Source organism: Aethalodelphis obliquidens, unplaced genomic scaffold, assembly GCF_003676395.1.
Source record: "Aethalodelphis obliquidens isolate GAN/ISIS:26980383/991018 unplaced genomic scaffold, ASM367639v1 scaffold3, whole genome shotgun sequence".
In the NCBI taxonomy this organism is placed as follows: domain Eukaryota; kingdom Metazoa; phylum Chordata; class Mammalia; order Artiodactyla; family Delphinidae; genus Aethalodelphis; species Aethalodelphis obliquidens.
The window spans coordinates 36152695-36166323 of NW_020837947.1; the positions used below are offsets into that span (position 1 = coordinate 36152695).

The following is a 13629-nucleotide window of genomic DNA, read 5'->3' on the forward strand; positions in this document are numbered from 1 at the left end:
ATGTGAAATTTCAAAGTTAAAATTCAAACGTATGGATAGCTCAATGGAGTGTTAAAGATTTTAGGGACTGTTAACTCTTTATTTCTGGGAATTATAAAATGTTAAATCTGAAAAGCACTAGAGCCCGATCCCTTAAGACTACAGATGATGAAACTGAGGCCCAGAAGAGCTGAGTGACTCTTTAATGACAGAGGTAGGGTTAGAGTAGGCAGTGTGCCTGCCTTCTACCAGAGTGTCTTGTTGCCTAGGAGATGACAAGGGTGAATTAGATCAACTCCAGTGTTTGTGGAGAGAAATAATAATACTATATTTCGAGAAATTTTAAGATGCACATTTTCTACGCACACTTTTAGGCCTCTTCCCCTAGGCTAACCACTACATTTCTTGAAAACGATTAGTAGTCCTTATATACATTACTTAGAGACCAATAATTGAGGACAAGAGATTTCTAGGGGTTAGGCAATGAGAGAGGGTTATACATGGGGAAGTGAGCTCCACGAACAAAATAACTAGGGAACCCATGAGAAATAGGTCAGCAGGCTCAGAGCATTTAAAAGCTCCAAGGAGTACCACACACATTACAGCCTAAGTGAAGGGTCCCTCTGGAGTTGTGCACTGCACAGACCCTGTACCTTATGGTGCATCCTAACTGGGCTTGATCTTAAAACTGAATAAGTAATATACATCCTCATCCAGAGGCTAGGAGCCTGTGTCTTGAAACAATGCTCTTCTGTCAGGCCACAGATAACCCCCAAGGAAGTCGGTGTATTTGCATTTTACTCCCTTTATTGTGCCATGAAATTCTGTACATAGTTTGTACTACTAATACTGAAAACTGTTTTTTCAACTCTACCACATAAAATTATGTTCAACAGTATTCAAATAATGAAAAACAATTTAAATACTAACATTCTGATTGACTGACAACCTTATAATTTAAATGGAAGTGGTATTTAGCATTTTACATTACTAGCATCTCTTATTTTAAGCTAAAGATAAATTATACCATTGCTGAGTTCCATAATTGATAGAGCGGACAACTAACACATTTTCCTTAAATAAAAATCAAGTGTTAAGATATCCTCAGGGACTTCCCTGGTGGCACAGTGGTTAAGAATCTGCCTGACAATGCAGGGGACACGGGCTCGAGCCCTGGACTGGGAAGATCCCACATGCCGCAGAGCAACTAAGCACATGTGCCACAACTACTGGGCCTGAGCCCTAAAGCCTGCAAGCCACAACTACTGAGCCTGTGTGCCACAACTACTGAAGCCCGTGCTCCTAGAGCCCGTGCTCCGCAGCAAGAGAAGTCACTGCAATGAGAAGCCCGTGCACCACAACGAAGAGTAGACCCCACTCGCCACGACTAGAAAGCCTGCGCACAACGACGGAGACCCAACGCAGCCATAAATAAATAAATAAAATAAATAAATAAATAAATAAATTTATTGAAAAGAAAAAAGATATCCTCAGGTTGCTGTCAATTGTGCACTGGGAGGCAAGAAAATTGGGAGTATTTGCTTCAAGAAGTCTGTGTTGGGTGCCTCTCCTCAGGGTTCCCATAATCCCCTCTGCACAGCTCTTTGCAAACATCCTCCCAATGTGCTGCAATTACGGTTTTTAAACCTCTCTCTGGGACTCGCCTGAACTTCCTGAGGGCAGAACCACGTCTTTTTCATCATCACTGTATCCCCAGTGCCTGAATCAACTACAGCAAGAGTCATGTGAGTTTCCTCTGGATTCTGGAGGCTGGGATGCCCCAGCTTCAGCTACAGGTGCAGAGTCAGGGCTTGGCAGTGCGAAGTTTCTAACTCTGGAGAAGAGCCACGGCGACCTTAAGGTGAGTGAGGGCAATTCTGCCTTGCGTGCTCTAAAGCAATCCAGCTAACAGTAGCTTTGGAGGAACCTGCACTTCCCAACAAGGCTCGAATATGGTCCAGGGTTGAACCTTTCTTTGGCAAAAGTTTAACTGTGATAAGCAAATGGCAGCTCACATTTATTAAGCACTTTGTATGCGTTAACCTATCAAAGATGCATTTTGTTTGCTTGTTTGGAGTACAAGTAATCTTCCTCTTTTCCAATGAAAGTCAACAGAAAAATAGGCTTTACTTTTCAGAGATTCAGTTTGGCTGGAATGGATAGCTTCCCTCTTCCCAGCTTTACTGAGGTATAACTGACGAAACAAAATTGTGAGATATTGGATTTGATATACATATACACTGTGAAAGGACTCTTTTCCATCTAGTAAATTAACATATCCATCACCTCACATACATATGTGTGTGTGTGTGTGTGTGTATGTGTGTAGATGAGAACATTTAAGTTCTACTCTCTTAGCAATTTCAATTATACAATACAGTGTTACCAACTATAGTCATGATATTATACATTAGATCCTCAGACCTTATTCATCTTATAACTGAAAGTATGTATTCTTACCAACCTCTCCCTATTTCACCCATACGCCCACCTCTAGCAACCACCCTTGAACTCTGTTTCCAAGAGTTTGATGTTTTTTTAGATTCCACATATAAGTAATATCATGCAGTAACTGTCCTTCTCTGACTTACTTCACTTAGCATAATGCCCTCAAGGTCCATCCATGTTGTCGCAAACAGCAGGATTTCTTTCTTTCTCATGGCTGAATAATATTCCATTGCATTCGTGTGTGTGTGTGTGTGTGTGTGTGTGTGTGTGTGCGCGCACCTTTAAGGAATGGGTAGCATTTAACTGCTGCAACAGGTGAGCTGTTTGGCCAGCACACCAACAAGGGTGCTCTTCAGTAGTGTGGGGTAAGGTTCTCTGCAAGCCAAATAAAAGGCATTCTGTTGACTTTTCATGCAGATTTCTCTTCATGTCTTACAGATTTGAAAGTCAGTGTTAATAATCAAAGGAGAAAGCGTGTCATCTTCTAACATGTTCTGACTTAAAGCATTTTTCTACATACGGATCGAAGAAAAAAATTTAAATTCAATAGTCTTTTTACAAGAAGATATCTTATAGCCCAAATCTGTTTTCTATTATGGAATTTAAAAGAGAGCATTACTTGAACAGTTGCATATGCAGCATTTCACCAAAGACACAAAAACTATTTAGGCTTCTTTTCTTCCAAAGCTTCCCTAAACACACTATCAAAACATAGATTTACCACATGAATCTAGAAAAGCAGAACCTACTTCCTGCCTTGTGTGATAAGATGAAAGCCGAAAGGTAAGAAGAATGAACGACCATGTGAGAGATGCGCTACGTGGTCTTTTAAAATTAGGTCTTTAATCTTCACTGGCACTTCTGAACCCAATGGTGCCACAACAGGCTCCTCATAAAAAGAGATAATAATCTTTACTGACCATAATAAGCTGGAAGTCTTAGAAGCACAAAGCAAAGAGTAAATAAATCATAAATTGAGCTTCAATTTTCAAGCACTGTGCTTTTTTTTTTTAATGCTGAATGTTAGAGTTTTACTCCCCTGTATATAGGATGAAGTTATTAAGTTTTCTGAAAAGATGGAATGGTTTAAATTCCATTCCACAACCTTCTCCCCTTTGTACACCTGCCATTTGTTCTATGATACAACTCAGTGTTTATTGGTGGGCAATTTCACCGGTTAGCAAAGGCTGAACACTCACTAAAATGAAGCATATCAGTTTTAACAGCCCACCACCACATCAAGCTTACAAACTCCTTTTCCTTCTATTTCCAATTTCTCCTCCAGTGGTCTCCCCACCTCTTCACCCCAAAGCCGCCCACCTCCCCCATGCTTCCTTGAAGCCTAAAAACATTAAAAAGCTTCAGGATGAGGGTGGGGGGAATTTTTTGTGAGTGTTCTTAGATTCTCCAAAATCAAGGCAAATAAAAAACTATGACAAAAACAACAGCAACGACAAACCCAGGGACACAGATGGCCTCTCGACCTACTACTGTATGGTTATCTTTCTATAAAGGAGATACTTTTAGTCTGCGGTGTAGTTATTCCTACTCATCTGGTCCTATTCCAATTTGAATCCTACCACAGACTAAAATATGCTAAGATCTTTCATTAACATATCACAGATTTTCTTTTCATTATAAATCAAACTAAATAGGTCATGATTGCTTAATCAGTATGCAAAGTATTGCCTCTGGGATACCTGCAATACTCTGACAGCTGAAATTCTTTTTGGTGCTTTGAAATCTAATTCTATCCAATCTAACCTTACCCCAGTTCATCATTCCCCCACATCAAAATTTCATTGTATGAGGTATAGATATTGTTCTAGAATGGGTATCATGGACACTAATAGCAGGGATCTAAATATTCAGGGGGAAAATAGATTCTGCTTTTCTGTCCGCCCCCCTCCCCCCAACATATGATTAAGACTTTTCCCTTTCCCTCAGCAGCCAAGAAAAAATGGTGGGAGAAAGATGCTCTCCTGAAATTATGTTGCTGATAGACTCATGCCTCCCTCTTAAGAAAGAAATTTATTCTTCTTTACAAAGGAAAGTTCGCATCATTCCTAAAGGTTAGTGAGTCCATGATCATCTGTATTTATTAACTAATCTCTAAGCAAATCTCATCTAGGTCTGCAGCTTTCAATGCATCAATATGTCGATGACTCTCAAATGTCCATTTCCATCCCTGACTTCTCCTCCGAGTTGCCCTCTCAATATATAAACTCGTTTATCTACTGGACATCTCAGACTGCGCACAGCCAAAGCAGAATTCTTGGGTGTCCTCACCAGGCCTGTTTCCTAGAAGAGTAAACAGGCCTACAAAGTATCAGACACTGTTCTGCGCTCAATGAATCCTCACTACCTACGATAGGTACTAATACGATCTCATCTCATGGAGGCAGGGGACCTAGATTTCAAACCAGGCAATTGGTTGGAGTCCACAGCCCACCAGCTTAACCACAATGCTAAATCCCCACTGCTGTAACCAGTCTCAGTATTCACCCAGCAGCCCAAGTCAGAGACCTAATGTCACACTTGATCCCTCTATTTCCCTCAACCCCCCACATCCAAACCACTGGGAAGTCCCATTGGGTCGACCTCCAGATCCTGTCCCCTCTCTGCTCATGACTTTCCATCACGACAACCTGGGCCACTGCAACAGTCTTATAAATGATTTTCTGGTTTCCATTCCTGCCTCTTCACAATCAATATTACACAAACCAACCAGAACGTTCTTTTTAAAAGGTGAATTAGAACAAGTCACTTCCTGCTGCAAATTCTCCAACGGCATCCAAAGCTCTTGGAATAAAATCCTCACTCCTCCCCTTGGCCTGGGAGGCCCCAGAGGCTCTGACCTCAAGCTCCTCTCACTACACTCCAGACACAGCCCTTTCCTCTGCTTCCTGAAACCTGTAAAGCTAGGTCTTGCCTCAGTGTCCTTGTGGCAATTTTTTCCTCAGCCTAAAAGCTCTTCCCCAGATCCTCACAAGATCATATCTTTCTGTCATTCAGGTCTCAGCTCAAAGAAACCTCCCAGGACAGGATTTCCCCCGTCAGGGACCCATCAAAGCAGGTTCCACCCTCTCCGCAGGTCACTCTCTAGTACCTCAACCTATGCTGTCTTCATCATAGCGTCCCGACAGATCCTCATTTGTTTGCTGCTTGTTTCATGCCCTTTTCCCTTTCAACATTCATAGAGATTAGGAACTTTGTCCATCTTGTTGAATCCTGTATCCTGAGGGCTTAGATTAGCCCGTGGGTAATAATGCCTAATAGCAGCCACTCACTAACACTTGTTGGGTAAACAAACTGTCAGGACCCCCCTAACAGCTTTCTATTGCCTGTGGATAAAGAATAACTCTGTTTATAAACAGATGCCACAAGCCCCGGCCCCTTCTCCCCACCATCTCAACAAACCTAAGTAATTGGATGGATTTTCCTTAGGAGAAGGAGCCTTCTCTGCCAGCCTCAACCAGGCTGTGCCTGTGCGTCCCCCAGGACGTCCCTCCTGCCCCCCGTGGCCGGATTAAACTCCAAATCATCCTCCAGAGTTCTGCTTAAACATCTTACTCAAAAAAGCTTCCCTGAGACCCCAGGCAAGGTTCCATCCCCTGTTTTACATCCCCTACAATACCCTGGATTTGCCGTTACAACCCTGTCACACTTAGCTTTTAACCGGTTACTTGTAAAAACTTGTAAAATAAACAAAAACAAAACTCTGTTTTCCAGACCACGACTTTAAACTCGATAACCCCAGGGAATAACTCTGTTCTACTCATTCAACAAAAAGCTTGATACTAAGTGTACTGCCTGACCATAAAACCAATTGGTTTTTTCAAACATGGGAAAACCAGAAACTATATATTCTCCAGTGTGCAGAGGCTACAAGCCTTCCTTGAACTTGCCTGCTCAGGAAACCATGACCCATTCCCCTCACTCCCCCCCACTGCCTGCCCTGGCAGACCCAGAACAAACTGGCCACATCCTCTGCTCAGATATTCGCTGCTCCCTCCCTCCTCTCAGCAGCAGAAGAGCCAGATTGCCCTCCCTCCATTGGGTTCTCTTATCCTTGCAGTGTGGTCAGGGAGGCCAAGCAGAAAGATCCTGCCTGGTTCTGACACCCCAGAAGGAAGTTCAGATCAAGTGACAAGAAAGCCCAGACCTGGATTAAATACGGAGGCCACCAGACCCAGGGAATTAGAGATGGCTCGGCCTCACCCTATCAGGGTCTTTAATTGGTATAGGCCACCAAAGTGCAAAGACAAAAAGCTAAACTACTGACAGATAAGCTCATTTAATTTAGTGCCTAAAATCCAGCTATCCTGAATTTTCAAGAGATTGTTCATATGGTGTTGGCGAGATATATATATATATATATTTATATATTTTTTTCTTTTGCGGTACACGGGCCTCTCACTGCTGTGGTCTCTCCCGTTGTGGAGCACAGGCTCCGGACGCGCAGGCCCAGCGGCCATGGCTCACGGGCCCAGCCGCTCCGCGGCATGTGGGATCTTCCCGGACCGGGGCACGAACCCGTGTCCCCTGCATCGGCAGGCAGACTCTCAACCACTGTGCCACCAGGGAAGCCCGATATATATTTTTTAAATTGGTAAACATCAGTGTGTAGTTTCTTATCTTCTTCCATAATCATCAGGTTGGGGAAGGTTGGTTAAGCTCTGGAGAGACACTGATGGGCTCCCTGGCTCCATCCTGCCCTACTCTGGACTGTGTCCTTACCCTTTCTGGATGAGCCCACGGGGTGCACATGCACAGATGCAGATAGAATTGCTAGGCTCTTAGAGCTGGAGAGAATATTCCCCTTTACACGGACACTAAGGGAACCACAGTGTGGAGACGTCAGGCTCCTCTTAGATCTAACTCCTCATGCAAAGGGTATCTTCACTAAGGTCTTAGATCTTAGTTCTCAGTAACCAGCAGGCAAAGTTGGCCCCCAGCCAAACTGAAATAATTGCTCTCTATCGTGGGTACCTTTTCTTACTACCAGGCCCCTCTACGCCTGGGAGAAAAGTACCAGCAAAGAGAAAAGCTGTTTCCCACTTAAGATACTAGCAATGTAATATCTTTACCTTCCAAGGAGGAATACTAGGGAAGAAAATGCATAACACAAAGACAAAAATTTCTTGATGGTGGACTCTGGGGTCAAGGGATAGGAAGCCTCTGTGGTTTCTCCATCGGCCCCCAGCTCCCAACACACAAAAGGAAGCAGAATCGCATTATGACGCGGGCACCTTCTTCGCTTTGGCACAAGACCCCCTGGCAAGCAAAATATTTTAAATCATAAGAGAAGTACCACAATAGTTAAATATTTCACATAATTTAAAAAGTAACCCCATGAAAGCATGATTGTAGAATGCCCAAACCTATTCTGTACCTTGCCTAACATCAGACAGGAAGATAATGGCAAAGCTGAAAAACATTTCTGTTGGTCTAAGTAAGAAAAACTTGCTTCTCCTGTGTTTCTCCTTTACTCTCACATTACTATCAGACTCACAATACTTCTGACATCAGCTATGGGGGCGTTTCCACACACCAAGCAATTCCGTGACACCAGCTGGGCATCCTACAATTTAACTCAATCCTGACACTATCTACCTGGAGATCGAGTCAGATCCCTCAGGTTAAGGGCTCAGCCCCACAAGACTGCCCCCCACTCACCTCACTCCAGATGCCAATCGCAAGTCCAGATTATCACCAGTGCTTCTGACCAGTGGGCTATAAATCAGAGGTTCCCACAACCTCCTCCTTGAGTTCAATTAATTTGCTACAGTGCCTCACAGAACTCAGGAAAACAGGTTTCTTACGGGGTTACCGATTTATTGTAAAAATGATATGATAAAAGATACAGATGTACAACCAGATGGAAGAGGCATGTGGGGATGGGTACCGAGCTTCCATTCTCTCTCCTGGCACGCCACCCTCCCGGCACCTCCATGTGTTCAGCAACCCTAAAGCTCTCCAAACCCCATATTTTTGAGATTTCTATGGAGGCTTCATCATGTAGGCATGATAGATCACTTCCAGCTCCTTTTCCCTCTCCAGAGAACGGGGGTGTGGGACTGACAGTTCCAAGCTTCTAATCATGGCTTGGTCTTTCTGGTGACCAGCCCTCATCCAGGAGTCCACCAAAAGTCACCTCATTAGAACCAAGGATACTGCTATCACCCAGGAAATTCCAAGGGATCTAGGAGCTCTGTGTCAGGAACCAGGGTCAAAATGCAAATGTTAGAACAAAAGATGCTCCTGGTGTAGGAAATTATAAGGGTTTTGGGAGCTCTGTGCCAGAAACCGGGGGCAGAAACCAATATATTCTATTATTTCATGTGGCCTTAACCCAGTTCTAACATTCCCTAGAGTAGTGGGGATAAAAGCACACCCCTAAACATGAGAGGTAACAAGCTTTTCTTTTCATGTAAATGGACAAAAAGTCTGTACAGTTTTTAAAGCTGTCAACCATTTTTGATAGTAACTCAAAATACGCAATGAATGCCAAGTATTCTGAGGATTTAGAATTTTATGAGAAAACATAAGGAAAAAGTATATATTTAACAAATGTTAAAATATATATATATATAATGAAGAGAAAGAACTTTAAACTGTACAACTCCATAAAAGTAGTCTAAGTGAAAACAGAGTGTTGGTGAACAAAGTTTCATTTCATGAAGCTACTTTATAGAGTCTGCAACATATTAATGATTATTCGTATTTCCTTATTTTACTTCTGGAGAAAATATTTTTCCCGAGCCACCAGTATGAAATCAGCCTCATGGGAAAAAATACTGAAGAGGCAAGACAGCAGGCGGAGTGATTTTTTTTTTAAGAAAAACGTATACTCACGCAGTAGTAGTCTGCACGTCATGCCAGCTTCTGCTGAAGTTCTGTTTTAATTCATTCATCAAGTTCATGCCGAGTTTTTGTTTTATCTCAACCAGACGCCTTTCTTTCGCTGATAAAACTTGTCGTAATGTTGTAATTTCATCTTCTAGCTACAGGTAGGAGGGAAAATGGTGGGGGAAGAGGTCAGACCAGCTGAAACACACACGGGCGCCCTCGGTGCTCCAAAGCAGCCTCTGCAGCCTCTTGTTTACATAGCCCAGTGCATGGCCTTAGCAAACACATCCTGTAGAGAAGACTGTCTAATATTTAAAAATGAAAGTAGATTTTTTTAGCTTTAATAATTCTAAAAGAAATCACTACTCCTTGTAAAAAATTCACTCATACAGGGGCTTCCCTGGTGGCGCAGTGGTTTAGAGTCCGCCTTCCCTGGTGGCGCAGTGGTTTAGAGTCCGCCGATGCAGGGGACACGGGTTCGTGCCCCGGTCCGGGAAGATCCCACATGCCACGGGGCGGTTGGGCCCGTGAGCCATGGCCACTGGGCCTGCGCGTCCAGAGCCTGTGCTCCGCAACGGGAGAGGCCACAACAGTGAGAAGCCCACGTACCGCAAAAAAAAAAAATTCACTCATACAGCAAAATGTAAAGAAAATAAAAATCATGTGTCATCTACTAGGAAACAGCCACTGCTTAATTTTTTTGGTTTCTAATCATCCAAACGTTTTTCTAAAATTATACACAGATATAATTTTTGAACAAAAGACTGTTTTTGTAGTCTATGCCTAACAAGTTCTTTTAAAGTGTTATTAGTCAGTGTTGTTTATTTTTTGCCAACCACACCTAGCATATGTTGTGGTTTGCCAAGGTGGTGCCTCAGGAGAGAATGAACAAGGGAGGAGAGGATGTATGCAAGGGAGTGATTTGTGTTGATTTTTCTTTTTAACAATTTTAACTGACATGTAATTAACATACAATAAACTGTACACACATAAAGTGTCCAATCTGTAAGTTTTGATATATGTATACTCCTTTGAAGTCATCGCCTTAATCAACATAGTAAAGAAATCATCACCTCCAAAAGTTTTCTAGTTCTTCTTTGTAATTCCTCCCTCCCTTTTCTCTTCCTTCACCCAGGCAGTCACTGATCTTTCACTGGAGTTTAGTTTGTATTTTCTGGAATTTAATATAAATTGAACTACACAGTATAAACTCATTCTTGCCTGACTTTGTTCACTCAGTATAATAATTTGAAATCATCTGATTCATCCATGTTGCTGCATCATCAATGGCTTTTCCTTTTTTCTGCAGAGTAGTACTCCATTGTATAGATACACCACAGTTTGTTTTCTATTCAACTACTGAAGGATATTTGGGTTTGGCTAATGCAACTAAAGCTACTATTAACATTCATGTAGAAGTCTTTGTACTGATGTATCTCCTGTTTCCCCTGTGTTAGCAGAACAGTAAATCTCTCCAGCATCATAAAATTGCTCTTGTACACTATGGAAAACAGTATGGAGATTCTTTTAAAAATTAAAAATAGAATTCTCATATGATCCAGCAATTCCACTTCTGAGGATTTATCCAAAGAAAATAAAAACACTAGCTCAGAAAAGATACACGTACCCCCCCCACATGTTCATTGCAGCATTATTAACAATAGCTAAGATATGGAAATAACCTAAGTGTCCATTGATAGATAAATGGATAAAGAAGATATTTTACATACACACACACACACACACACACATACACATACAGAAATATTATTCAGCCATTTTAAAACGAAGGAAATCTTGCCATTTAAAACATGGATGGACCTTGAGGGCAATATGCTAAGTAAAAGAAGTCAGACAGAGAAAGACAAATACCATATGACTGTATAATCTTATATGTGGAATCTCAAAAAAACCACCAACCCCATAGATAAAGAGAATAGATTGGTGGTTGCCAGAGGCAAGGGAGGGGTGTGGATGAAATGGGTGAAGGGGATCAAAAGGTATAAACTTCCTGTTATAAAATAAATAAGTCATGAAAAAATTGCTCATGCAAATCTGATTTCTAATAAAGGAGTTCTGTAAAATACCCAGATTTTAGAGAGCATTGCTATATTTTGTGAAAATAATTTTGAACCTCCTCAAAGTCTCTGATTCCAGGTATCATACTTTATTCCATTGTCACACTCTGTAACATATTGCCCTGGTAATATTGCTTAAATTTACATCTTTGTTTTCTGAAAAGTACAAATATTTGTGACTTTCTTTGTGAAGCCAGAAGAGAATCAATAGTACTCCCTTAGTATCCCACACGCACAGAGGTAAAAAAAAAAAGTGCCTGACACTTTATGAGATTATTATTTTTTTTAATGGAGATCTGGGTCTCATTTACATTCTAAGTGTCACTCTACTTCTGACCACAAGGAGCATCACTAACCCTGTCAGTCATCTTGCAAATGTGTTCGTGGGTCACCAGAGACGTAGCTGCTAAAAAACACATCTCAACAATGACAGTTACCTTTGCAAAAATTAGTCCTTTTTATTAGAGCAAGGAAGATTTTACCGCAATGGTGAACAGACAAAAATAGCATTGTAAACCTTCGTATTCACAAAAAATCACTTAAGCAAAACAGGCAGAAATACTGAATCAAGCATCTTAAATAATCTAGTAGAAAAGAACAATATCTTGGAGCTTTTAATATCAGCAAAATGTCCTAGTAATCTAACATTATCCATTTTTTTTATGGTTATGGAACATTTCTTTTATGTTCATGGAAATCTTTCTGAAATGAATTTCACCTTCCATAAACATGTTATAATCAATAGCACCCTGTCTTTTCTTGATGAGCAAGAGTCTTCAGTATGCAGACATATACTCATTACTGCAAAAGGAGTGTACCTAGGGACCAGCAAAGGGGATCATGTTTTTAGTCTTTCCATTAAATGAGAACACACTGTCATTTATTTTATTTTTTTTTGGCGGTGGCGGGCCTCTCACTGTTGTGGCCTCTCCCGTTGCAGAGCACAGGCTCCGGACGCGCAGGTCCAGCGGCCATGGCTCACAGGCCCAGCCGCTCCGCGGCATGTGGGATCTTCCCGGACCGGGACATGAACCCGTGTCCCCTGCATCGGCAGGCGGACTCTCAACCACTGTGCCACCAGGGAAGCCCAGACACTGTCATTTTAAAGTCAAACCCTTCTATCCTTTTGCTCTCATGTTATATTCCACTTTTTCATCTTTGTCAATGTGTTCTTCTGCATTTAGTTTGCTGCCTAAGATTTCTCAAGGTTGTATCTCTATCTCTCTTACCATAGAAGATAAGTGGGCTTCATTTCAGCCTTTTATTCTGTATTAGAAAGACCTTTTGGCTTTCTTTCAGTTTGGGTGACTGAAATGACTAGGAATCTGGTTTTGTACATATATCAGGTATTACTGTAGTTTCCAACTTGTAACAAAATTAATGGGAAGTTTTTTAACTTGCAAAAAGAAATTAAAGATGTAGAGAAGAAGAAAGAGGTTTAAACATCTTGGTATTCTCAATCTTATATCTATGGAACCCCAGAAATTTATTCAAAACTATGGGGGACAGTAAGATATTCATTAGTTATTTGGGGGTGGGAGGAGTGGGTAAAGTATTCACAATTTTCTAATGAAATCCACGATCCCCAAAAGTGCTAGAAACATTGAAGTGACCAATTTACCAAACAACATCCTAAAGAAAGATAAAATTCCACACCTAATAATTTAAAAATCGAAGCATACGTTAAAAGGCATTTGTAGAGAAAAAACTTCTAATGATGGAAACATGAACTCAGTTACTCTGTTGGGTCTATTGTCAGGTTCTATAATGAAAGTCTCACCATTTCAATAAAATGTAAGGCTCACACTTCTTAAAGCTTTCATTTATTTATCAGTGATCTAAATATATGCCAAAATATCTATGAAGCAAAACCCAGAAGGTGAAAAAACAGATAATCTTAAATTACATTAACATGCCAGCCTGGAAATGGCCAATCTCATCTCTCTCAGCAGAGCAGAGAGTCCTGACACAGCAGAAGGGCCTTTAATCACAAATGGTTTAAATGACAATCCTGGTAAGATTCATTCACTTATTTGACTAATGAGAATTTTTGGCCTAGTTACACCAGTGGTTCTCAATTTCAGTTTATATAAAAGTCACTCAGAGAGCACATTTAAAATGCACATTCCAGAAATAGGCCCCTTTTAATGCCCTAAGATTCTGATATCTCAAATTTGGTGAGGCCAGCCTACATATATTTTTTAACAAGCACCCCCAGATATTCTGATGCAGGTAGTATGCAAATTCTACATTGTAAGTACCTCTGCAGCCA

General features: G+C 41.3%; 1 protein-coding gene across 3 annotated transcripts in view; it reads right to left on the reverse strand.

Moving 5' to 3' along the window:
- TPD52L1 (TPD52 like 1) overlaps positions 1–13629 on the reverse strand; it is a 100502-nt gene that overhangs the window by 18107 nt on the left and 68766 nt on the right. For all 3 annotated transcript variants that reach the window (XM_027087182.1, XM_027087201.1, XM_027087192.1), the window contains exon 3: positions 9286–9434. In XM_027087182.1, the coding sequence (XP_026942983.1) occupies positions 9286–9434 (149 nt within the window). The remainder of the gene's footprint in view (positions 1–9285; positions 9435–13629) is intronic.